We start from the raw sequence: 27960 nt of genomic DNA on the forward strand, positions 1-27960 counted from the left end.
AGTGAGTTCATAGGTTGTGGAAATATTTCAATGATGGGGCAAGTGAAGTTATCCCCACTGGTTTAAGAGCTTGATGGTTGAGATGTAATAACTGTTCCTGAAGCTGGTGGGGTGAGTCCTGAGGCTCCTCCACCTTCCTGATGATAGCAACAAGAGGTGAGCATGGCATAAGTGATTAGGGTCCTTGATGATGGATGATGCTTTTCTGCAACCATGCTCTGTGTAGATGTGCTCAATAGTGGAGAGGGCTTGATACATGGTAGACTGGGCCATATCCACTACTACTTGTAGGATTTTCTGTTCAAGAGCATTGGTGTTTCCATACCAGGCCATGATGCAACTAGTCAGTATACTCTTTACCAAGCATTTATAGAAGTTTGTCAAAGTTTTAGATGTTATGCTGAAGTTGAGGCACTGCTATGCTTTCTTTGTAATGGCATTTACCTGCTGGGTTTAGAACAGATTCTCTGAAATGATGGCACCGAGAAATTTAAAGTTGCTGACCCTCTCCACCTCTGATCCTCCGATGAGAATTGGTTTATGGATCTCCAGGAGGTTTCCTTCTCCTGAAGTCAACAATCAGCTTCTTCATCCTGCTGACATTGGCAGGTTGTTATTGTGGCACCACTCAGCCAGATTTTTAATCTCCCTCCTGTATGCTGATTTGTCACCACCTTGGATCCTGCCATTGACAGTGGTGTCATTAACAAACTTAAATATGGCATCGGAGCTGTGTTTAGCCTCTCAGTCATAAGTATAAGGTGAATCAGCAGGGAGCTAAGTACACAGCCTGTGGTGCATCTGTGCTGATAGAGATTGTGGAGAAGATGTTTTTGTCAATCAAACTGACTGAGGTCTGCAAGTGAGGAGATCAAGGATTCAATTGCATAAGGTGGTGTTGAGGTCTAGTTCTTGAAGCCTATTGATTAGTTTTGAGGGGGATGATATTGTTGATAAAAAGCAATCTGATGTATGCATCTTTGCTGTGCAGATATTCCAGAACTGAGTGAAGAGCCAGTGAAATGGCATTTGCCATGGACCTGTTGTGCTGGTAGGCAAATTGGAGCGGATCCAAGTTGCTTCTCAGGCAGGAGTTGATATGTTTCATCATTAGTTTCTCAAAGCACTTTCATTACAGTGGATGTAAATACTGCTGGACAATGGCCATTGAGGCAGGTTACCACTCTTATGGACCAGTATAATTGAAGCTTGCTTAAAGCAGAAGGGTACCTCAGACTGCCAAGGTGAGAGATTAAATATCTCACTGTACACTCCAACCAGTTGATTGGCACTGGTCTCTAGTACTCGGCCAGGTATCCCATCTGGGCTAGATGCTTTCCGTAAGTTCACCCATCTGAAGGGTGCTCTCATACTGACCTCAGAGATTGAACAACAGGTCATTGGGGGGGCTGTAAGAGATTATGAAGGTTCCTCCGTGTTTTGACAGTCAAAGTGAGCATGGAAGGCATTGAGCTCATCTGGGAGTGAAACCGTATTATCATCTGTGTCACATAGAAAAACTACAGCACAGAAACAGGCCTTTTGGCCCTTCTTGGCTGTGCCGAACTATTTTCTGCCTAGTCCCACTGACCTGCACACGGACCATATCCCTCCATACACCTCCCATCCATGTATCTGTCCAATTTATTCTTAAATGTTAAGAAAGAACCCGCATTTACCACTTCGTCTGGCAGCTCATTCCACACTCCCACCACTCTCTGTGTGAAGGAACCCCCCCCATGTTCCCTTTAAACTTTTCCCCCCTCACCCTTAACCCATGTCCTCTGGTTTTTTTCTCCCTTTGCCTCAGTGGAAAAAGCCTGCTTGCATTCACTCTATCTATACCCTTCATAATTTTATATACCTCTATCAAATCTCCCCTCATTCTTCTACGCTCCAGGGAATAAAGTCCTAACCTATTCAACCTTTCTCTGTAACTGAGTTTCTCAAGTCCCGGCAACATCCTTGTAAACTTTCTCTGCGCTCTTTCAACCTTATTAATATCCTTCCTGTAATTTGGTGACTAAAACTGAACACGATACTCCAGATTCGGCCTCACCAGTGCCTTATGCAACCTCATCATAGCATTCCAGCTCTTATACTCAATACTTTGATTAATAAAGGCCAATGTACCAAAAGCTCTCTTTACGACCCTACCTACCTGTGACACCACTTTTAGGGAATTTTGTATCTGTATTCCCAGATCCCTCTGTTTGTACTGCACTCCTCAGTGCCTTACCATTTACCCTGTACGGTCTACCTTGGTATGTCCTTCCAACGTGCAATACCTCACACTTGTCAGTATTAAACTCCATCTGCTATTTTTCAGCCCATTTTTCCAGCTGGTCCCAGTCCCTCTGTAGCCTCTGAAAACCTTCCTCACTGTCCACTACACCTCCAATCTTTGTATTATCAGCAAATTTGCTGATCCAATTTACCACATTATCATCCAGATCATTGATATAGATGACAAATAACAATGGACCCGGCACTGATCCCTGTGGCACACCACTAGTCACAGGCCTCCACTCTGAGAAGCAATTCTCTACCACCACTCTTTGGCTTCTTCCATTGAGCCAATGTCTAATCCAATTTACCACCTCTTCATGTATACCTAGCGACTGAATTTTCCTAACTAACCTCCCATGCGGGACCTTGTCAAAGGCCTTACTGAAGTCCATGTAGACAACATCTACTGCCTTCCGTTCATCCACTTTCCTGGTAACCTCCTTGAAAAACTCCAACAGATTGGTCAAACATGACCTACCACGCACAAAGCCATGTTGACTCTCCCTAATAAGTCCTTGTCTATCCAAATGCTTGTAGATTCTGTCTCTTAATACTCCTTCCAATAACTTACCCACTACTGACGTCAAATTTACCGGCCTATAATTTCCTGGATTACTTTTTGATCCTTTTTTAAACAATGGAACAACATGAGCTACTCTCCAATCCTCCGGCACCTCACCCGTGGACACCGACATTTTAAATATATCTGCCAGGGCCCCTACAATTTCAGCACTAGTCTCCTTCAGGGTCCGAGGGAATACCCTGTCAGGTCCTGAGGATTTATCCACTTTAATTTGCCTCAAGATAGCAAGCACCTCCTCCTTTTCAATCTGTACAGTTTCCATGATCTCACTACTTGTTTCCCTCAATTCCATAGACTTCATAGACTGCAGAGACATGGTTTCACTTTGTAAGAGTAATAACATTGAAGCCTTGCCAGAGCTGTTGAACATCCTTCTGTGATTAAAGTTTGATCCAGAATTGCTCCTCCCCCATGAGATGGCTTTCTGGAGATCATACCTGGACTTCTGTTATATAACTTGGCCGCCAGACCTAAACGCCATGTGGATCTCATGGTTCATCGAGGGCTTCTGTTTGGGGAACACTGAATGATTTTGTGGGGATACACTCATCTACGATTGGTTTTTATGAACTCTGTGACAACCGCAATGTATTCATTCAGATCCACAGATGAGTCCATGAACACAGCCCAGTTCACCGACTCAAAGCAATCCATATTGCTCCTCTGCTTTCCATGACCACTTTGTTGGCTTCTTTACCAAGGCAGTGAGAAGTCCATAGAGGGGAGGCTGAAATTAGTCAAGTGACCATTTGTTAACACTTCCTGTACTGCAGTTGTGTCCTTTTTAAGGCAGGAAGGCCGGGCTTATTCCACATGTAGAAGATATTCCTGTCTTCACATTCAAATCTAAAAGCTGTTTGCATTCTTAATTATTTGCTTCAGCATCCTGGTCTATAAAAGAATTTATGACAGGACATACAGTTCTCTCTGAATATCAATATCGTTTAATCTTTCACCAGTTAAAAATACTCTGCCTTTCTATCTTTTTCAATTGCAAAGTAGATTACCTCAGATTTTCCACATCCTATTCAATATATCACATCTTTTTGAGTTACCTTCACTTAACTTGCCTGTATTCCACGCCCCCCCCCCAAAGTCTCTCCTCACAACCTTACCCACCACCCACCTTTATATCATTGGCAAGCGTAGATATACAGCATATTGATCACCTCACCCAAGTGTTCGATAGATTGTGAAAAGCTAATCCCAGTTGCTTGTCACTCATCACAACCAAACAACTTGTTTACGTTTTGATTCCTCTCTGTTAACCAGTCCTCTGACCCAGTCAGTTTGCCTAAAACATTACATGGTGATCTCTCGTGTGGTGTCTGAACAGTGACCTTCTGAAAGTCCGAATGTACTGCATCAACTCATTCGGCTTTATCTATTGTTAGTTGTAATATCAATCTACTAACAGATTTACCAATTAGATTTCCTTACCATGAATTCATTTTGACTTTCCCAAAACCTATTGTGTATTTCTGTCCCCTGTTATCATTTCCTTAATAGTTGATTCCAGCATTTTTTCTACTAATGATGCTAGAAATTGGTCCTTGCTTGCCTGTTTTCTTTCTGCTTCCCATATTAAATAGTGGGAACAAATAAAGGAAAATGCCATCAGATTCCATCAGTCTTGGATAGTATTTGTATCTTTCATTAATGTAGATGACACCATTCAGCATATTAACTACTGTCAACCAGTAAAGAGCATAAATGGACATTCTTTAGTCATAAAAGAACAGTGGATTGAAGTATTAGTGGAGGTCATACAGCCAATTATATATATCTGTGTTGTAGTATGATTGACTATGTTATCAAAGAATTGCACAGAAATCCCAAGTCTTTCTTTCCCCAAATATCCCAGAAAACTACCTTACCCATTGACTAGACTATTATAGTGGATGGATAGAAGTAATTCACCGCCTTTGGTGCATTTAACTGTCCACTGCAAACTCAGAATCCACCTATTCTGGCATCACCACTTTCATAGCCTACACTCTCATAGTCCCATCCTAACTTCAAGCTGTGGTTTGTTTTAAGAGGAATGTAAAACATGTTTATGTTCCTGAGATACAAGACCATAAAAATACAAACTGGGTAATTAAATGCTTTGACATAAACCTGGCTTCCTTGGAGCCTACACCTGCCCCTTATTTACATCTGCCTCAAGTTATTTTTCTATCATCTGATTTACCCAGCTTATGATGTTGGTTGTTATCACCACGTGCTACTTTCATCCCAACTTCTGACACGTTATCTTTCTTGTCTTGTGCCATCATTATTAATACTGCCTTCTTGATTGCCTCCAATGAGCATACAGCTGTTCTCATTAAGTTACCTTCCCTCCTTTCCTCTATGCTGCTCCACACTGAGCAAGTCCCCCATTTCCCTGGTGATTTCAAACTCTGTCTCACCTCATTTGTCTTTCTGCCAATGCCACAATCATGCTTCATTAATGTTCCTGTTGCTCATATTGATATTGGTGCTCTCTGATCAATTATCTTCTTCCTTGTCTTCAAAATCCCTGACATCATTATACAAGCCTGAAAAATTATTAGGTCAGGTATCTCAAAGGGATGAGCCAAATTGTTTCTGGTATGTAATTTCCTTGGTTCTCGAATACTTTAATTGGTTTAATAAAATGTATTCATAAACTGTTGTTGGAAGATAATTAATGGGATTGCTTTGAAAGGTCCACAGGCATGGTATTTAAACATAAAAGCGACTTCTTAAAACACATCAGGCAAAGCATCCTGCAGTACCACAATTGTGTATAAAGCTATTTGATTTGTTGGAGGTCTTTAAAGGCCTTTTTTGCACTGCCTTTCCTTTGTATCTACTGTGAGATGAAGGCCAATCAGTTTTTTCATGTGGTTTATACAAGATTAAAAGGATTTGAGAATGAATTGCTAAAAAAAACCTTTTCTGTTTAGCTTTTGTCTCATTTTGATGTACAAAGGAGTATTTTGTTTAATTTGCCGCCTGTACATCTTCATTCAAGCAGAACGTATGAGATTTTAAGTTTATCACGCTATAAATAGATAATAGGCCTCCTATAAAAAAATGTGGACTAAAAAGCTCTGTTATTTCCCCAGATAACTAAAGGTCATCTGCTGTTTTCCAACACTGGTTTGTGTCACAATACTGGTGCTTCTGAGATCAGTAAATAATCTGACCACTCATCCCTTGGTATGAAAAGAATCATTAAGCCGAAATAGAAGGGATTTTAGTTTTTTACATAAGGCAATCAAGGCTTTTCCCTCTTTAAAGGTATTCTCTGTTTTATCCATACTCCTTCCCCCAGCCCCTCTGCATTGTAAAACCAACTTATTTTCTCCTTCCCCAATTCTGATGAAGGGTATTCGATCTCAAACATCAACTTCATTTCTCTGACAGTACTTGCTGCCTGCCCTGCACCCACTTCTGACATTTTTTGCTTTTATTTTAGATGTCCAGCATCTGCAGTATTTTGAAGTATGCTGGCCTTTACTGAACCAGGGCATTGATTAGTTTTGGGTTTTGAACTGATTATTTTACTCACTACTGCCCTCTTGGGGACAGCCCACATTGAGAGTAATGTTCCAAGCAATGCAGCAAGGGTCTGATTGGGAGGGTCACTCTTATCATCAGTCAGGCAAGGTCTGGTCCCTGTTGGTAAGATCTGACAATGAGGTATTCTGTCAGATAGTCTGAACAGTCTGCATAGGAAACGATTCAAATGTATCCATCAAGTCCTACTGCAATGTCTGTGGGATGTTCCATATTGACCTCTGCTTGATGGATTTATAAAAGGAGTTAGCCTGGAAGAACTTTTCTATGAAGGACAAGTAGTGGAGCAACGTTCAAATGACTGTGATGTTGCGCGGCAACCTAGCTAACCTCATCCTTCGCATCACCGGGGGCAGATGGTACCTTGGCACATAGTGGTACCGATGTCCACGATATCTGATGCAGCTACACACAAAGGTACATTTTTGCCCTGTTGTCCAGGACTTGTGCATTGTAACTTGTCTAATTCCCTCCATCTTGGACCCCTGGATGAACCAAAAGATGGCCTAGGTGATTTCCATGCTAGAGGATTGGGGAATGGGTCACACCTGTGGCAGGTACAATAGCCCTAACAGCACCTCTCATCCAATGACCAGGTTCCTCCCAGTTATTGTCAGGAAGCGTCTACCACACTCTCCCAGTTTCTGTTTTACTGTCTCAGTCCACTCCAGCAATTCCTGTTGCACGCCTCAGCCCCTCTAAATTAGATCCCCAACACCTTCGTGTAACCAGCCTGGTGGTGAAGGGACACTGGATCAGAATGAGAATCAGATTTAATGTCACTAGGATATGTCGTGAAATTTGTTGTTTTGCAACAGTAGTACATTGCAACACATTTTTAATTATAAATTATAATTAGTATATATAAAATAAGTACTGCAAAATCTTTGTCGTGGTTTGGAGACTTCCGTGCCACAGTGACCCAGAGAGTTGTGCAGGGCCTAATGCTTTGGCTCTTGGTAGGGTCACTCATGTCAACCAAGTCAAATGGTAGAGGCCAGAATAAGAGCGGTCCACCGGTCCTCCAGGTTTGGGGATTTAGTTCAGGGGTAACAACACTGACTGGTCAAACAAAACTGTTCTGGAAACAGCAATGAAGAATCCTTCTACACCTCTGTGCGATGGTATTCCTAAGTCTCTACCTGGAACTTGCACGGCTGACAATGAAAATCAAGAGGAAGCTACTGGTACGATGAAGGAAGCCCGGAACACAGCCAAAGCCTAGACCATGACCAAAATTGGTTTCAGTCAAGGACAGACAGAGATGGGGGATTTTCATTGCTTCCCTAAATACCAGCGACATAATGGGCAATAAGTAAGTGCAAAAAGAGATCGAAAAAATAATGAGGTAGTGTTCATGGGTCCACTGTCCATTCAGAAATCTGATGGCAGAGGGGACGAAGCTGTTCCTGAAATGTTGAGTGTATGTTTTCAGGCTCCTGTATAGACATGTCCTGGGTGATGGGGGTCCTTAATGATTAGTGCTGTTTTCTTGAGTCATCACCCTTTGAAGGAGTCCTGGATACTGGAGAGTTAGTGCTCATGATGGAGCTGGCTGAGTTTACAACTTTCTGCAGCTTTTTCAGATCCTGTGCAGTGGCCCTTCCATACCAGACAGTGATGCAACCAGTTAAAATGCTCTCCATGATACATTTGTAGAAATTTGCAAGTGTCATTGGTGATATACCAAGTCTCCTCAAAATCTTAATGAAGTACAGCAGCTGTCATGGTGTCTTTGTCTGATTCAGCCTGATGGTGTAGGAGATGTTGGTTTAATCAGATCAATTTCCAAGGAGCATTGTCTCGCTCTTTGTGTGATTATCTTTGGCCCATGATGCCAACTCAAGCTGGTCACAGATGCTGATCAATCTGCAAACTGATCTTGGATCTGAGCAGAAGACATTAACGTTGTGCACGCACAGGGAAATTTTCACCTGGGTCCCTTGACTGTCTGGCAGTGTCACCTCTCATGCTCTCATCCTTCTGAAAGGCTTTGGCAAAGATTTAGAATTAAGCCATTCAGCCCATCGAGTTTGTTCCACCATTCCATCGTGACTGATTTATTATCCCTCTCAGCCCCATTCTCTTGCCTTGTCCCTGTAACCTTTGAAGCTCTGACTAATCGAGAACCTGTCTGGGTTCCGTTCAGCACACAAATGACATGGCAGCCCTGCCTGACTCCAGGCTTGATGGAAGAACTGGATGTTTCCCACCCATTAACTTGGACTACACTACAAATGTCTGTATAGAGCAGCTGGATCCAATTCCTGATTCACTTCCCAAAGACTATTTTGGAGAATAAATTGGGGAGCAGCTGTCCCCATGAGGGGCAGTTGCAAGTTGCTCATATGCATCTTGAAATGGATCGAGCCACAAGTGCACTCTTAACTCAGCATGATCTGTAATTTTGTAAATTTTTAATATCCTTAGATCCCAGCATCATTAAAACATGATTAAATTTTGCATACTTAAAAATTGGGGTTTATGATAATAATTCCTACCGAGTTGTGGTGGGATATGTAAGTAATTCCTTGGTTTTAAGTTTGAACGTCGATTTCTAGCTGACATTTGTGTCCTGAAATTGTGCATTCTATTTGTAATTTTATAAATTATGTATCTGCTGTCATTGGCTGAGCTGAGTCAAAATAATCCGTATAGATTTTTTTGAATCCCAGAGAAACTGTTTTAAACAGAAGATTTCAGTTGAGATTATTCTGATTTTGTCAGAGAAAAAATCGTAGTGTCAGTTTTGATCTGAGAGTCAAATTTATCAGTCACTGGAAAAGCATTGCAGCTTAATACATTATAGATGTGTTCCAATGCAGTGATGTCACTCTTTAGCTGGAGCATGCACTGTTTGATTTGTTAGTTCACGCTGAAAAGTCTTTTTGTGTATTTCTTTTAAGATGATATATGCAAATATAGGTTACATGACTTCAAATTTTCAAGATTTGATGAATTGCTAAAATGTTCTAGACAGTTAGAAACCCATAAATTTGTGTATTTAACACTCCATGTGACAATGCGGGATACAGACAAGGGATCCTGATAATGCTGATGATTTTAAGCTCTGATTCAGGCTACGTCCACACTACGCCAGATAATTTTGAAAACGAAGCTTTTTCTCTTCGTTTTGACCCTCTCTCCACACTAAAACGGCATTTTCTTCCCCCGAAAACGGAGATTTTCAGAAACGGTCTCCAGAGGGAATAAATCTGAAAATGCCCAATATCCGTTGTGTGTACGGGGTAAACGGAGAGATTTAAAAACGCTGTCATGACAACACAACAACAATGCTTTTTCTGCTTCTGCTTGGTACTGCGCAAGCACTGCCGTACGGCTGTTATAACGCACAGTCGGTGTGAACGGTGTGAGAGTTAAATTGTAAAGTGAGCTTTTTTGACTATTTAAAAACGCTGTCATGACGTGCCAGAACAGATGGCGGCAGCGCGGCATTTCATTGTTTTCTTGAACGCAACCCCCCACACAACCTAACAATTTCAGAACAGACGGCAATGAGACTGAAGCCAAAGGAGTTAGAAATGTACTCACCAAATACTTTGACCCATAGCTTACTGAATAAATAAGTATACTCACTTTGCCCTGTTTTCTGTCCTTGCTTGTATGAAGGTGGTTTACCTATTTATGCAAGTACTTCTCTGACAATAGATGTGTAACAGCCTAATGTAACGTTGTATAGAAATACAAGATAACACTGATGCAGACATGTTTTATACAGTACATTTAACAAGGTGCTTTATTAATGCAACAGAGTTAGTTTTTCAATGTTCGTCGTCAGCCGGGTCATACTGTCCGTGAACTCCCTGTCAGTTGCCTCCATACGCTCCAGTATTTGTTTTTTTTAGTTTCAAGTCCTCCTGCGCAAGGGCCAAGAGCAATTCCTTTAAAGTTTTTCTACTCTGTAACTGGACAAACGCGCACCAAATATACCGTTTCCTCTTCGCTTGTTTTCTGTGTCCTGCGCACGCCCAGTAGGAGGAGATTCGCCCAAATATCTGCCTAATGTGGACGGAGATATTTTGAAAAATGCTTAGTGTGGACGCCTGTCGTTTTTACTCGAAACCGGTGTTTTCAAAATTATCTGGCGTAGTGTAGACGTAGCCTCAGGACCCATTATCCAGTTGTTTAGAGCAGGATTCTAATTTGTGAAGAAGTTGTTAAAGAGAATGATTTGCAAAACAAAACAATTAAAAACCTAACTGAATAGTGACCATGGAGCTATTCTAAATTAGTTTTCAAGTCCAGTAATTTGATTGTAGATATTAATTTAATCATTATTTGATGCTTTAAATAAACAAACTTCTTGACTTTTAAATATCTTTCAAAATAAGGGCCTGTTCTGTGCTCTATCTCTAAATAAATAAAATGAATATAAAGCAGTTTTGTATTACTGTTCAGACTTTTTAAAAACAAAAAAATAACAGGTCTGTTATGTAGATATTTGAATAGTTTAGCTGGACTCTGCAAACCAGTTCGAAACTAGGTGCAGCTATTGTACAGGTTCGAGATTGTTTGTACTACTTTTCATGAAGAAAAAACTGCCATGGTGTTGATCAGATATATATCTTTAAATGGCAGTATCATGATGTAACCACCTACCAAGTTACTTTATAGAATGTTTTTGGCAGAGAGAGACATTCCAAAGTACAGCAGGCGTAACAACAAAGGAATTGCAAAGTAATCAGACCAGTGCATGTTGCTACTCCCAGACAAACGGGAGGGGGGGCAGGCAGGTAGAAATTCCCAATAAATGTTAGTTGCCTTGGCCTGAGTAAATCTATTAAGTTATGGTGGGCTTTTCATGTCAGGATTTCAGTAATATACCATAAATTTAAAGTGACTCTGAATCATTACTTCTTTGCAAAAACCATGGCACCTCATGTGGAAGCATTTGTCTGGATTTTCTCAACTGGTCTCTGCAACTCACTCTTGTCATCCTCATTCTTCAATCTGCATAATGACCTGAACAAGGTGAGAAGACAGGCCTTATGGCCCTGGAGCTGTGCATAAGGTGCTTCATAATGCAGTGTGATGACATGGTATAAGATAGTCTGATGAAAATGTTTTGGTGACCTTTGCCAGATTTAAGCCATCAGCTCCAGCTTTGCCAGCTCTCAAGGCTATAAAGGTTATGAATTTCAAAAGCAAAAGTAGAAATCTATTGAAAACAATATTTAATAATTGAACATATGAAATCAAACATCATTCAAACACCTCAAAAGATTCCATATTATTTTTGTTCTCTACAAGTTTGCAATTCCATTTGGATACGCAGGCCTTTGGATCGTAGAGCAGGTTTAACCAGGTGCAAATTTCACAGGCAGTCTCAGGAAGCCTGGGAATCTCAGCAAGCTTTTGTTCCATTATTTAACTCCCTGCAGTGTCCAACACTGGAGCCACTACATTTAGGACCTCCACGTATGTGGTAGAGTCTCAAAATCTGCTATGAGTCATTGAGAAGTACAACACAAAAATAGGCCCTGCAGCCTATCTAGTCCATGCTGAAACCATTGAAATTGCCTATTCCTGTCGACCTGGAGTGGGGCCAGAGCCCTGTGTGTCCTACCATCCACGTACCTATCCAAACTTCTCTTAAATGTTGAAATCGAGCTTGCATGCACCACCTATGCTGGCAGCTCATTGCACATACTCACGTCTCTCTAAATGAAGGGTAGGGAAACATGAGGGGAATCATGTTCCCCTTAAACTTCTCACCTTAACCCATTTTGCAAATATTTGCAAAATCTGGGCCATTTGTGGAAGCCATTCATAGAACTTTCATTAAATAGAAAACTCTTCAATAATGCTCGAAGCAGCACGTAACCAAATTAATGAAAATATAATTGTTCATTTATATGGAGATTCCTAACTGATCTCTTGATTCCCGATGTGAAAATAATAAGACGACTGCAATTTGAGAACATTCACACTCATGAAGAATTCAGCAGTGGTGGAACTGATACTGAGACTCAATTTGAGAATTAGGTTGGGCAAAGTTATCTGCTTACCATTGCTCTGTTTACTGTTTGCCAAGCAATATGGTATAAAATCCCTTCAAGTTTTTTTTGGCCACTATAATAACAAATGGAAAATGATATTTCATTACTGTGCCTGCATATTTGAATATGATTATCTTGGGAGAGCTTTCTGAGTCAGCAGTATCGGCGATTGTGTCTGCATTACTGAAGGTTTGAAATGAAATTGCAGCCAAATCTAAAATCTGTCCAAGTTATTTCAAGGTTGGACACCACACACAGGAGTTATAATTCTATGTAGGAAAAGACCCACTGTTCTAAAGAACTCAAATTAACTTTGCTAACCTTGTTTAAAAGTTAGGGACATGAGGTGTAGGTGGGGTGTGGTGCTCACCCTGCATTGTGGTGGGCCTGGCGGAAATATCGCTGCCTTTCTTGGCTGATGACAAGTTCTGTAAAGGCACTTTCCTCATGGAATCAGTCCTTTGTTTCCAGCTGCTGTTTCCCAAAGGCCTCAACACTCACCTGCCTCTTATTAGATTTGCAATGTATGAATTAGCAGAAGTAGTAAACCATTTGGTTTCTCTTGTCTATTTTGATATTTAATAAGGTCACGGCTAATTTAATTGTAACCCCAACTGCACATTTCTGCCTTGCTGTACCTTAGAAAGAAACTAAGTATTTTCTTCTGTATCCCCTTTGACAAAGTGATTTTGAAAGATTTGGAATCGTCAGGAGCATAAAACATTGTCTCTGCTTTAAATAAGCAGCCCTTTAGTTTCAAACACAAAAGGTTTTGGGTTCTACCCGGAAAGAAATCTTGCCTGTAAATCAACCCTGAATCCCTCAGAATCTTGTATGTTTCAGTCAAGTCTCAGTTTTCTACATTCGAGTGCATGCAAGCCTTTCCTGTTTAACATTTTCCAATAAAACTTTTTGTATTGTCCAGGTCATTGTACTTAAACTGTTTTCAAAACATCAGCATCCTTCTATCTTGTACGTGGTACTACAAATGTGGTTTTGCTAAAATCCTATATATCTGAATAATATGCTTCTATATCTTTACTGACAAAATGAAAATTTTGCATTTTCCTACATTATGTTCGATTTGCTAGGTCTATGCTCACTTTGCTTTATCTGTATCCTTTTTCGTAGCCTCTTGTGTCCTCTTCACAACTTGTATATTTCTACTTGACTTTATGTCAAATTCATCAGCATGCCCTTGGTGCCTTGATCCAAATCTTTCATGTAAATTGAATAATATGAAGAAACTAAGTACATATAGCCTCATTATCCATTTGCCTTGTGCCATCTACCCACTTTCCTGCTTGTGGATTAATAACGCTCCTGTTGCATTTTAACCTCCTGATGTGATCCAGTCTCACGTTGTTGAGTTAAACCTCTCCTTAATTTCTTTCTTTAGGGTTGAATACATCGTCAGTGTTGAACAATGACCGATTGAGGTTTTATTTTCCATTTTATAGATGAACGTGAAGCTGTTCAAAAGAAGACTTTCACAAAATGGGTGAATTCACACTTGGCACGAGTGTCTTGCAGAATCACAGATTTGTACACAGACCTGCGCGATGGCCGAATGTTGATCAAGCTACTTGAGGTCTTGTCAGGAGAAAGACTTGTGAGTATTTAAGGCTTGTATTTTTACCTGTCTTCTTAGGCCCTCCAACTTGTAAATAAAATTTTCCACCAAATGTCCCATCAGTTCCAGGTAATATCTTAAAAATGTAATGAAATTATTTGTTGACATTCTAAATTTCACAGAGTATTTCTGTATTTTGAGAGTCCTTATTCATTGGACTCTTGAACCAGAGGGGATAAGTTCACTTGCCCCATCACTGAACTGTACTCAAAACCCATGGACTCACCTTCAAGGACTCTTCACCTCATGTTCTCTAGTTCTTGCTTATTTATTATTTATTTTTTCATTTTGTATTTTCACAGTGTTTTGGGGGGTTGCTTTGCACATTGATTATTGTGCAGTCCTTCATTGATTTTATTGTGTTTCTTGTATTTAATGTGATTGCCCACAAGAAAATCAATCTCAGGGTTGTATATGGTGACACATGTACTTTGATAATAAATTTCCTTTGAACTTTGAATCTCTCATTGTAATTTAATCTTTGGATTCCAGATATCTTTCTAAAATGAACAATCAGCATCACCTGCTCCCCAATTTCCCCACCAAAGGGTAATGCATCCTTCCAACGATGTGATTTCAGGGACTGTTCAAACCTTCATTTAAACTGTAGGCCGAAGGAAGCATTACCCACAATGTTTCTATAATGCTTCTGAGTGAGGAAGGCTTCATTCAATGGCTGGTCTTGCTAAATTAAAGAAAAATGTAAATGCTTGCTTTATTTGTAATCACGGAGCAGGAAGAAGCTGTGTGATCAGTTATTAAACATCATTAGTGCTAATTATATAGTATTGATCTTAATTGATTTTTATTTAATGACTCTTCTTTAGCTGTGCAGAATGCTCCATTGCTCTTAGGTGATTTTAACTGGCAGAGAAATTGTTCACACAAAGTATTAGCATGGTATTAACTGAACTATGTTATCATTTCCTATATGTGTATTTTCATGTGAGTTAATATAAATGAAATTCTCTGCGGTCCAATGGCTACAGTTTCCAACTGTTCCAATGATTCCATTGAGATCTTGGGTATGAATGATTCAAATTTGCAGTTCCTTAATAATATCCATGTTTTTTTTCATGCTACCATTTAAGGCCATTTCTGTATTCCTGTCATTATCTTTGTTCCAAATTAAATATGCAGTATAGAGGTGGTTCATTATCCAGTGCCAATTTGAAACCAATTTATCTTTCTGAAAATAATGAACACATCCAAATTTAAATCTGCTCACAGGAATGATAGATAACAAATATTTACTGAAGATTAAATATTATTCTAATTATTGCTCATTGTAACAATGTTTCCATGATGGAATGGCGGAACAGACCCAATGGGGTGAATTACCTAATTCTGCACCTGTGTATTATGGTCATTTTTAAGGCTTTTGAATACTATGGTTTTGCAAAAGTACATTGAATCTTCCTGTTTAGAAAAACCATTTCTCAGATTCATTGGATGGAGTTGTATCCCTGAAAGTACACATTATTACTCTACTCTGTCCTTGCAGAGTACACTGCAAATTTGCCTGCTCTACTGAATTATATTCACAAGACCATGATAATCAGTGGATTCTGATTAATTAGGACATACTGGAACCAGTACATTTTTGCCCAATTAAGTGGCTGCCCAGTTAGCCTTTTGAAATAGTTAAAAACGTACAAAAATGCGATCTAAAGTGTAGCAAAGCAACAATTTGTGTATTTAAATGAAATACAGAACAAATTAGAACACTACACTTCCATAAAACTGTGAATTAGTTCCCAATAGTTACTGACAGAGTACACTGCCATGTGCTTTTGACTGTAAATGAACAAAATCAATGTAGACATCTACTTTCATACAAGGCTCTCGATGATTGCATCCTCCAAGTCTTCACTTTCATTGTAACATTCAAGATGATTGTCTATATCTTCAAATCCTTCATAGTTCCTAACTTGCTGAAGTGGTGAAATCATTTTATTTTCACACTTGGCCATTTTTAGCATCTTCAAGCCTGAGTGGTTGAAACCACAGTGAGCAAAATAGTTCTGAATTTTCTTACTGCTTATTTCTCACCAACTATCAGTGACTAAAATCACTGCTTTGTGAGCAGAAACACACTCAACAATCTCTATTTAAGAACTGTTCGCTCTAAACATGGTGTGGTGTCTAACAGTCCTAACAGTTTCGCAGGTGCTCGCAACTCATACCAGTTAGAAACTATTCAGCAGCAGTTTCCTGTCTCAAGTGGGTTTGTGTCCAAAATAAACAAAGGGAATTCTGGCTGTTTTCTCGATTAGTTTTTGATCTTTAAGAGTTATCCCAAATAAGTGGCTGGCCCAATTAACTGGAATCCACTGTTTACTAAATTCAAGGAATCATTCTCTTCTTTGGACATCAGTGCCTTTTATCAATTGGTCATGTTATGTGTTAAATGCATGCAATAAAAATGGTAAATGTCTTAATAGTTTGTGAAATATTCAGTTTTTCTAAGTTGATGCTAATCCTCTCCCTAAACAATAGCCTGGCATTGACAGCTGAAGTTAAGTGGTATTCAAATCTATACATATTTCTATCTGTTCTATTACTATTTCAGTCAGATTGCTTAACACATTGTGTATTATCCAAGTGACTCCCTAGTTCATTAATTGATCAGATGATAGTTTGTGGTGCTGCCTAGAGTGTTTGGAGGATTGTATAATTTTCAAAATAAAAACAGTAATCCTGGAAAAAGCTCATGTGCCATCCCTTCCTAACACTCATTATTTGTATCAAGTATTTTCAGCTTAAGTTTGATGCAGATTAGACTCTGTATGTGTGGTTCTTTTTGTGAATTAGCTGTAAGAGTTTCTTTGAATGCAGTTTAAGTTGTAGCAAAAGTCATCAACTCTAATACATAGTTATAAGAAATGAGGAGAACCATCAGTGGCAACAACACAGAAAAATAACCTGGAAGCCAGTGGTCCTGTTGATTTTTATTTTCAGAATCTGTTCACATACTTTTAACTCTCTTTCACAGCTCACCACTAAAGGATTGAAAGGCTGCCTGACTAATTTGCAGGAATGCCAAGAGATTTGGTGATCAGAAAGATCAGGGGTTGATGAAGGGTCCTCTGGACACTCACAGAGGAATGAGTTCGCTGTGAATTATGAGGAGTTCATCACAGGCTTATTTGTGGGGATGAAAGAAAGCATTCTCCCATCATACAGTTCACATAGAGCAGAGGGGAACACTTCTGAATTTGTAATTTTTAAACTCTCTTCACTGCTGGGGTTTTATTTTGACTGGTTAACTGAGAACTATTCTCTATCAACTGTTGAGCTAGAAGCAGGCCAGGTCATTGGCTTGGGCTTAAAGCAAATAGAGAAAATGTATCTTTTAAAAGTACAAAGGAAACTGCAGCAGCTCTTCCCAATTTCATTTTCAGTAAGTTTGAGTTATTGGCAAACAAATTATCTTCCTAAAATCAATGTCAATTACTTATGTACAGCAGTGCAGCACCAGGTTTGATTGCCATGGAAAATAACCTAAGTAAGAAGCTCTCGGCCTGGGAATATGGTTGATACTAAATTCAGGTATAACATAAATAGCTGTCAAAATGTGAGTAAAGACACCATTTTTTAGATATCAAAATCATTCATACCTTGAGTTTAAGAGCTGAGAGGTAATGTTACAGATACATAGGACCCTTGTCAGACCCCACTTGGAGTACTGTGCTCAGTTCTGGTCACCTCACTGCAGGAAGGATGTGGAAACTATAGGAAGGATGCAGGGGCGACTTACAAGGATGTTGCCTGGATCGGAGAGCATGCCTTATGAGAATAGGTTGAGTGAACTCAGCCTTTTCTCCTTGGAGTGTCGGAGGATGAGAAGTGACCTGATAGAGGTGTACAAGATGATGGGAGGCATTGGTCGTGTGGATAGTCAGAGGCTTTTTCCTGGGATTGAAATGGCTAACACGAGAGGGCACAGTTTTAAGGTGCTTGGAAGTAGATAGAGAGGAGATGTCAAGGCAAAGTTTTTTTTATACAGAGTAGTGAGTACATGGAAAGGGCTGCCGGCAATGGTGGTAGAGGCAAATACGATAGGATCTTTTAAGAGACTCCTGGATAGGTACATGGAGCTTAGGAAAATAGAGGGCTTTAGATAACCCTAGGTAACTTCTAAAATAAGAGCATGTTTGGCACAGCATTGTGGGCCGAAGGGCCTGTATTGTGCTGTAGGTTTTCTATGTTTCTAATCAGAGGACGTTACTTGAATGCTCCTAAACCTATAGTTAATGCAGAACTAAGCGAGTTTGCTTTCAATATTTTCATAACTTTACCCTTGTAACTAATTTGTTTTTACCTTTTGGAGACGGTGGAAATTTCCTTTGAATATTGTGTTCTCATTGTTGCTGAAGCGTTTTGAGTTTTCTGTGACAGTCTCCAAGCTCGTCTGTATGTTACCTTGCTTTCTAGTGAGTTTAGTCTTTTGTCCCCCATCCCATACAGTGCATCTTGTCCTTTCCACACAATACATCCAACTTCATCCTTTGACTAATCATCCAAAATTAACAATGAAAGGCATTACCGTGGTGGTATTCCCACCATTAACATTGTAGTCTCAACACTGACATTCAGCTACAGAAGTACCACAGACACAAGAGCATGTATGAGCAAGGGTAAGAAATAACTTGGCCCTGAAATCTTAGGGTCTGTTTGCCATCTGCAAGGCACAAGTGTGAAACATGATGAAACGATCTCTATCTGCCTGGAAAATAATCAGGAGCAATAGCCCTTTAGAAACTCAGTACCATCCAGATAAAAACAGCCAACAACTAGCACCCATCAAATCACCCTAAAAGTTTATTCCACCTACTATTTACAAAATGCACCCCAGCTGCTATTCCAGGCTATTCCCAAATGTCACATCAAGAAGGAAAAGGGCAGCAGCCCACAGGATTACCACTAGTTTCTGCTTTCCCTTCACATAATGCTACTTGATTTGGAACTATATTGCTGGCCCTTAATAGTTTATCTTCATCTTGTTTCGATGAGTCTGAGCCCTGAAGCTCCTTGTCCAAGCATTTCAGCAAAGGACTGCAGCAGTTCAGGAAAGGGGCGCTCACCATCACTAGACAGTAAAGGTAGTGTAACAAAACTGACCTTGTTGTTTCTGCTAAAATAAAAAAAATCTGTTTAAAAACACATACTGTACATGCATATCAACTCACTTGGCTTTCTACATATCTTGAAATGAAAACCTCAACCACTGCTTGTGCTCCCCGGTATAGCTTGTCTATGAAGCTCCCTGAAATGGAACTTCAGTTTTCTGAAACACAGTATTGTTGGGCTGTTTAAGTTCCAGAAGTAGTACAGAAAATTACTTATCCAGTGAGCTTCTTGGATCAGTTTGATGCAGGCCAAGAATCCCCTTGAATAAACAATGGCAATGAGCTGGAAGGTGGAGATTTCCTAAAATTTGTGAACTCACGTTGGAGAGCATGCTGATCTTGCTGAGAATATTTACCATTATGTCCATTAACTAATTATGCCTACTTTAAAAACAATATCAAGAATAGCCTTTTAAAATCAAGATTGAAGATTTGAAACATAAAGATTCAATTCCAGGGAATTTAAACAGCTGGATCATCTAAAATTGCCAAATGCAGACTGTATGTCCGAAGATAGAAATGACGATCGTTTGATGGAATTGACATTGATTGAGGGATTCTATTTTTTTTTGGTCAACTTTCCTCTTCAACCATCATAATCAAAAGTAGGCCAATTAATCCTTTATCTTGTAATTATGTTGGAAGATGACTGTAGTTTAATAGCTGCCATGGTTGCCACTGTCATTATGTTTCAAAATAATTTCATCTGGAAGTTATGGTTTCTGACCTACTTTACAGACACTCTCTGACACTGATGATGTAGGTGAAGCTGAGTATTTTGACTGAAGGAAGCTACCCAATGTATAATGGTTCGGCAGTCTATCATGCAGGTGTCATATACTTTGAACTAGATGCATTTTACATAGAGTATCATATTAACATTTTTATAGGTAACAGTAATGTTCATCCTTGACAAACTGATCTCATTTCATAAAAAAATTATTTTTGTCCTTGAAGTTATAAAAAAAACCTTTATAAATCTAAACAATTCAGAATCATAAAAAAATCATAACCCTGCAGAAGACTATTCAGTCCCTTGTGTTAGTGTCCTTCCCATTTACTTTATCAAGCCTCCTTTTTATTTACATACCTCAATTAAGTGACTTGTTAGAAAGAATTCAGATGAGTTTGTTGTTACATACAGCAGGTTGCAATGAAATATCTTGTAGATGTGGACCTAGCAGAGTGAACAGTTAACATTGTAATAATAAATACAGTTCTATTTGCAAAACTACAGAATGGTGAAAGGTATAGTATTGCAAACTGAATAGTACAAAAGATATGCTAAATGACAATAATGGAAAATGTAAAATTAAGGCTTTGAGAACATGGTAACATCACAGGAAGGGGATGATTGATTGGTTCAGACGTCTGATAGCAGTGGGGGAGAGGCTCTTATTGGGTCTGTTCTTCTAGAATAACGAGGTGTGAAGATGTCAATTCAACAGGGAATTGTTTATGCTTACAAAGCAAGTGGGGCTTTCAGAGTTAAAATATTATTTTTGAATAATTTCTTCTAAAATGGGAGCTGGAAATAAATTTGTTCAGTTATATTTCAAGAGTAATTCAGCAGAATCAGGTTCAATATCCATGGGTATATGTTGTAAAATGTTGTTTTGTGACAGCAGTACATCGCAATACATAAAAAAAGCTAAATTTTTTAGTAAAATATAAGTATTATTATTTTTAAGATAAAATCATGTTAGTATAGTGGAGCTACTAGGACTTGATGCTTCAATTCCTATGGTAAATTGGCACTCTCGATGTTGACAGTGGGTTTGGAGTGGTGACGAGGAGGGAGGATAGGTACGTCATCGGGGTCATCAGGTGGGCACCCTCCTTCTTTGACATTTCGTTGATAAGCCCACAACGTCTCCAGAGGGCCCAACGGTGCGACCTGGCGTCCCAGATACACCCCCCTCAGTTCCATACCCTCCTGTCTTCATTTTGCAGCCCAGTTGTTGTCTTTCTTTTTAATCCAAATACAATTGCTGCTTTGTTCTGCTGCATTTGACAAGGACTTGATTGTGTCGTGGTCTCTGGTTTCTCACAAATGACAAGGAGACGCAGAAAACTCGTCAAGACTTTTTAAACTTTAATTTGCAAATCAAAGCTGAGACAATCAGAAAGCTAGTAGCTGACTGCCCATCGAGGCTTGTATACAGCATTTTTTATAGCAATTTCCTATCTTAGCTACATTATCATATCCAGTCGGCCTGTGATTACATATCATCAATATATCCACTTTCGACTTTCCACTATTGTTTTACTCCCCAACTTAATTATGTCCTAGTTTACATTTTAGACCATATGTCCTCTCATCCCTAACCACAGTTATTTCTTAATTAGTCTTGTGTTGACATACTGCCACATATTTCATCACCTTACTCGCCACCGTTATCTTTCTACTTGGTTTCATTCTAGTTCTCTTCATGAATTAATAGTGAACAGGTCAAAAGTCATAGCTACATAGTGAATACCTTCTATTGAGCTAGCAGTGGTTACATAGTAAATATAGAAAATACAATGTGTACATTTGAGTAAATACTGTTGAGTAAATACTGTAATACATAGAAAATACAATGCATTTTCTAATATTTGCCCGTTGGAGGGAGTGACCCCTCACCCCCATCTTCTTCAATAGACTGGTCATAGATATAGCAACAAATCCCCTGCATCCCACTTCTACAGGGAAAATCTTGGTCTTCTGGCCATTCTGGGCAGCTACAGTTGCTAGTTCAGAGTACTCGGTCTTTTTCCTCTCATAAGCTTCTTCGACGCCATCTTCCCATGGTACTGTCAATTCCACAACATATACAGTAACACTGTTTTCAAGTAATTACATGGGACACTTATGAGAAAAATCAGTTTATATTGCTGGGTAATCACCAGGATGCCATTTATTAGATCACCAATCATCATTGTTCTTTTACCTCATCATGTTTGGTGTTTACATATTCATGTTCTTTCTCTGCCAGCCTAAACCAACAAAAGGACGAATGAGAATCCATTGTCTTGAAAATGTTGACAAAGCCCTTCAGTTCCTCAAAGAGCAAAGAGTGCATTTAGAGAACATGGGATCTCATGATATTGTGGATGGAAACCACCGACTAACTCTTGGTCTGATTTGGACCATCATTCTGCGATTCCAGGTAAATTCACCAATGAATGCTTCCGAAATCCTTAGGTTGATATAATCTTTTTTAAGTTATTGGCCACTTGAATAAAATATGAGCAACCATTTTATAAAGCAAGTAATAATTTTAAAGCTTCTTAACTATCATCCAAAGGTACAGTTTAGGTTCAGTGATATATGAAATTAAGCCGACTGAAAGATGTTAACAGAGCTTATTTTATTGACATATAATTTTCTTCTCCAGATCCAGGATATCAGTGTTGAATCAGAAGACAATAAGGAAAAGAAATCTGCAAAAGATGCCTTGCTGTTGTGGTGCCAGATGAAAACTGCTGGGTAAGCAGCACCACAGGGATTATCATAAAAAGTATTACAGTTTGCTTGAAATAATAGGTCTTTTAAATTCACAGATTTGAATGTTGAATGCATTATGTTATTTTTGGAACATGTTATAATAATGTCTGGTTTATGGTTTCTGGTAGAATTTTAATTGGGTATTTGTGCATTGGTATAATTTTTGTTGTTTGAAAAATGTTAAACTTAGGCAGTAGCTTAATGCATAGGTTCTTCAATATCATTTCAAGACCTATCTAAATCACTTTGCAGTACCAGCCTTTGTTATTGGGAATTGTGAAGTTAAAACTAGTTTTCGGTGAACATGAGTTAAAAATCATCGACATCATGATATTTGAAAAGTAAAATAATCTACAAGTTTTGTTTTTTAAGTCTGTGTAATAGTAGAAACATAGTGTTGGAGTTTTACTGCAGTTTCATCTTGTTGGGTAGAAGTTTCCCTTCTGTGTAAACGAATCATAAATCTGTTCATTAAGAATGTTTGTTTTGCTAAATGTGACAACTAGGAAAGCTTTCCCATGAAATTAAAACATATTTAGTAGCTTTAGCTTGTACTTGATCCCTGTTTAAAATATACAGTGAATGTATTTTTTTCTATCCACCCCAAAGCTACCCTAATGTCAACATTCACAACTTCACCACCAGCTGGAGGGATGGTATGGCTTTCAATGCTGTTATCCACAAGCACAGGTATGATATCATAACAGTTTAAAATTTTTGATTTACATTTGCTACCATCAGGTTGTTATATGAATGTGTGCATCCTTTTCTATTCACAATATTTTACTTGGTCAGGCCGGATCTGATTGATTTTGACAAACTTAAGAAGTCTAATGCTCACTACAATCTCCAGAATGCTTTCAACCTCGCAGAGCAACACCTTGGGCTTACCAAGCTACTGGACCCTGAAGGTTAGTTTCTCATTTTTCAATTATGTTCTTGTAATTGGGGGAAAAAGTATGATTTCCTCCTTCAAAATTATTTGTGGAACATTTTCCCCCAGACACTATTGTTAATTTTCTACTTAAAAACAATCCATTTTTATCTCTTAAATGAGTTCTCTCCTGCCACCTTTCGCTGTGCCATATTGATCATCAGGTCACCAAAGTTTAAATTGATGTGAGGTTAAGAGAGGGGTTAGAATATATTAATCGTTATTAAGTTCTTCTGAATCTCTTGATGTATTTACCGTCAGTCACATATATTTGCTGTAATGCTGTAATTTATCATTGTCCTACATGAACCTTTGTTTACCAGATGTCAGTGTTGACCACCCTGATGAGAAATCAATCATTACCTATGTGGTGACATACTACCATTACTTCTCCAAGATGAAGGCCCTGGCTGTGGAAGGAAAACGTATTGGGAAGGTAGTTTTAACTATGCATTTAAACTATTACATGATATTTTGAGAGTAAATCCTGTAAATAAAAAGAAACAGGGTGATATTATTTGCCAGTGAATTAAGATTGAATATCTGTCCTCATAGAACTTTCAGCTTTTTGCATTGAAATCTTATGTTCAATTTTGAATTCTTAAGTCATTAGGCATAATCTCTGGGTCAAATAACATTTAAAAAAATTTTTTTTAATTTTATGGGAATTTCATACCAGTTCTCAAAATGTAAATCAAAATTATAAATTTGTAGGGTGAATTGTAGTACCATGTTGCCTCATGACGAGCACATTAAAATCTTTTAAGTATCAATTTTGTTGATGCTGTTACTGATTTCATTTTGCTTGTCTTATCATGATATAGTCATTTAACTCATTCCAAAGTATCTGTACTAACAAAATAAGTATCAGATTAAACAGGTCATGTACTGAAATTATTCTCAAGTTGTATTTGTATCATACATTTGTTTCTTGGTTTTAATCCCCTAAAATTGTTCTCATTGCATCTGCCACAGGTTCTTGACTATGCAATTGAGACTGAAAAAATGATTGAAAAATATGAGTCGTTGGCATCTGACCTGCTGGAGTGGATTGAACAGACTATCATCATCTTGAACAATCGTAAATTTGCCAATTCACTGGTTGGAGTTCAGCAGCAGCTACAAGCATTTAATACCTATCGCACTGTTGAAAAACCTTCAAAGTAAGACAATTCAAACATATATTGTTACTTTAATTTGCTTCATTAGTTGCTTATGGAAACATAACTAAGAGCTCATACAGTAATTTAGCATGTCATAAGACCATAAATAGAAGTAATAGCTTTTCCAGTCGTTTTTAAAATGATGGCTAATCTGCCTCCACTGTTTGATTACGTTATCCAGAAATTAACTAATCTATTACGAATGTATTTTTAATGCATGGCCATACACAGTTCTTAGTGTTACAAAAATACAAAAAAATCACAGTCCCGAGGAACAGACTTTTCCTCATCTTATTTCTAAGTTACCAGCTCTTATCAGACAGGACCCTTTGAAATCTCCCATTGATGTGCATGGACATAAACATCACCTTTCGTTATACGCTGATGATGTCCTTTTATATATCTCCAGCCCACAAACATCAATACCCACCCTTCTGAATCTAATCAATAATTTTGGTTGTTTCTCAGGTTTCTCTATTAATTGGGACAAGAGTGAACTAATGCCAGTCACTGCAGTGGTTAATACAGCATATTTACAATCCATTCCCTTTAAAATAACTTATGGTAATTTTTCCTATCTTGGTGTGCCTGTTACAAAAAACCCAGATGACTTTTTGCAAGTGAATTGGTAAAACAAAGTTGAACAGGTTAAATGCAATATTGACTTCTGGAAAACCCTTCCAATTTCTTTAGTGGGGAGGGTTAACGCAATCAAGATGATTGTACTGCCACGATTTCTTCATCTTTTCCAGTGAATTCCATGTTTTATTCCTCTGTCATATTTTAAACAATTGGATTCAATTATGATACCCTTAATGTGGAATTATAAAGCCATTAGAATTACTAAAAAAACACTTGTCAAAGCCCAAGGAAGCAGGTGGTTTTGCCCTACCGGACGTTAAAATGTATTACTGGGCTGCCCACCTATCCATTCTTGCATGGTGGAAAAAAGGCCCACCCTTTACCTCAGACTTGTGCCCAGCATGGTTACTCATAGAGTGAGTGCTTTGTAAGAAGACTTCCTTACCAGCTCTCCTTAATAGCCCCACTGCAGTTAATAAGTCACATTTTAGTAACAGCTTCGTGGTTGGCAGCACTGTAAGAATTTGGAAGCAGATTCAACTACACATTAAGGCCCCAAAAACTTATATTGACACTCCGATTTGTGACAATCATTCCTTTTTGCCTGGCCTGAATGATATTGTTTTTTCTACCTGGAAACAGAGAGGCATCTGTAGTGTAGGTGACCTATATATTGATGGAAACTTTGCCTCATTAGCACAGTTACAAGCAGTTTACAATATCCCTGCATCTAGTTTTTTTAGATATTTACAAATTCGAGATTATATTAGGAAATATATACCTAACTTCGAAGTTTTAGACGAACATGAGTCCCTGGAGGCAATAAATAAATTTGATCCTGTTACTCGTAGTGTGGTATCCTATTTTTATCAGATCCTACATAATGGAGCTCGGGTGAATACTGCAGGTCTTAAACAGGCATGGGTGGATGAATTGGGTATAGAACTGACAGAGGAGGCCTGGGATGAGTGTTTAAAGAGTATACATGATTGTTCGGTCAATGTCAGACACATACTTATACAGTTTGAAACAATACATAGACTCCATTATTCCAAAGAAAAGGTGCACTGTTTCTACCCAGATGTTTCACCAGTTTGTAATAGATGTAAATCTGTGAACAGTAACTTGTCACATTCATTCTGGTCATGTTGTAAGCTTTATGCATACTGGAAAAGTATTTTTCACTGTTTCTCTGAGGCTTTTGGGAAGCGGTGGGAACCAGACCCACTCATAGCCATCCTTGGAGCAACAAGCTCCCTATCTTCAGCCAATAAGTATGAAAAATTGGCTTTATTGTTTGGAATGGTGATTGCTAAGAAGTTAATCCTGCAAATGTGGAAAATGGACTCTGTGCCTACGTACGATCTGTGGCTGAGAGAACTGGCGAATACATTTGGAGAGACTGAGACTATGTATTGAGGACAGAGGGGACATCTTTGAAAGGATATGGGGCCCTGTATTGACTTTCTTACGGGTGAGGACTGAGGTTTTTTTGGTGCGGTGCACCTTTGCTGTGTGTGTTTATTTATATTTTTCTCCCTTTTGCGGCTCAATACTTAATTTGATTTTGTTAAGGTCATGGTTTTTGTGGATATGCTGTATTTTTTTGTTTGTAATAAAAAAATAAAAAGAATATATATAAATTACCAGCTGTTAATTCTGAGAACTTGTTCTCCCATTTCTGAAAAGGCTTATCATAGGGAGCAGCCTCTCAGCATTGCTCTCTCAAGCCCTTTAAGAGGTTTTAAATATTCCAGTTCGGTTGAGCAGTCTTTTAAATGCTGCAGGACACTAGTTAAGTCAATTTTATGTAGCAACATGATTTGAAAGTTCAAACTAAATAGTGTTAATTCTCTTATGTTGTTTTGGTTTCTTAATTCACTTTTGACAACATCGGAAAAAATTGAGAGAATATTATTGTCAGATCAGAGTCTGGTTTAAAATCACTGGCATATGTCGTGACATTTGTTGTTTTGTGGCAGCATTATATTATAATACATAGTTTGAGTTCCCCATGACTGCCGCAGAGGGCATCGAGAGGAAAACCAACAAGCACCTGTGAAGATGGTTGGGAGTTCCCCCAAGCTTCTCTTCGGTGGGCCTCTATATTCGATCTGGGCAACTGCAGCTTCCCTTGTCATCTGTGGTGGAGGAATTCAAGGTGGCAAAATGCAGGGCCTTATTAAGCTTGAGAGATTCCAATGACGTCTTGGTAAAGCAAGCAGGCGTTACAACCAGATCTGGGCGCAAGTGGGCAGCCGACGCAGCTGTGGAGCAGGCAGTGTGTTCTCTGAAGCTGCAAGAAATCATCGGCAACCCCTGCATCAGACGGCAAGGCCTCAGCTCAGTTCACTTCCAGCAGTGGGGAAACGCAAGCAAAAGGAACAGGCGAGACATGGTACAGGCAGAAGTACGGATCCATGAGGAAGAGAAGCGGATGTCAAAGGCAGTAGAACAAGGGTCCCAGGGTGCCTGGACAAAATGGGATCTGCCCAAGCACAAGATCTCACGATAGAGTTATGGAGACTAGAGCCCTTCCATATTTCCTTCCTCTTGCGATCTGTGTATGACACCCTTACTTCGCC

The 27960-nt window shown here is 38.9% G+C and overlaps 1 protein-coding gene across 2 annotated transcripts in view; it reads left to right on the forward strand.

Moving 5' to 3' along the window:
• Positions 1-27960, forward strand: part of sptbn1 (spectrin, beta, non-erythrocytic 1) — a 299332-nt gene that overhangs the window by 206186 nt on the left and 65186 nt on the right. For both annotated transcript variants that reach the window (XM_072265205.1, XM_072265206.1), the window contains 7 exons: positions 13902-14053; positions 22185-22358; positions 22587-22678; positions 23306-23386; positions 23492-23607; positions 23954-24066; positions 24606-24793. In XM_072265205.1, coding sequence (XP_072121306.1) covers positions 13902-14053; positions 22185-22358; positions 22587-22678; positions 23306-23386; positions 23492-23607; positions 23954-24066; positions 24606-24793 — 916 coding nt within the window. The remainder of the gene's footprint in view (positions 1-13901; positions 14054-22184; positions 22359-22586; positions 22679-23305; positions 23387-23491; positions 23608-23953; positions 24067-24605; positions 24794-27960) is intronic.

Source organism: Mobula birostris, chromosome 8 (genome assembly GCF_030028105.1).
Source record: "Mobula birostris isolate sMobBir1 chromosome 8, sMobBir1.hap1, whole genome shotgun sequence".
In the NCBI taxonomy this organism is placed as follows: domain Eukaryota; kingdom Metazoa; phylum Chordata; class Chondrichthyes; order Myliobatiformes; family Myliobatidae; genus Mobula; species Mobula birostris.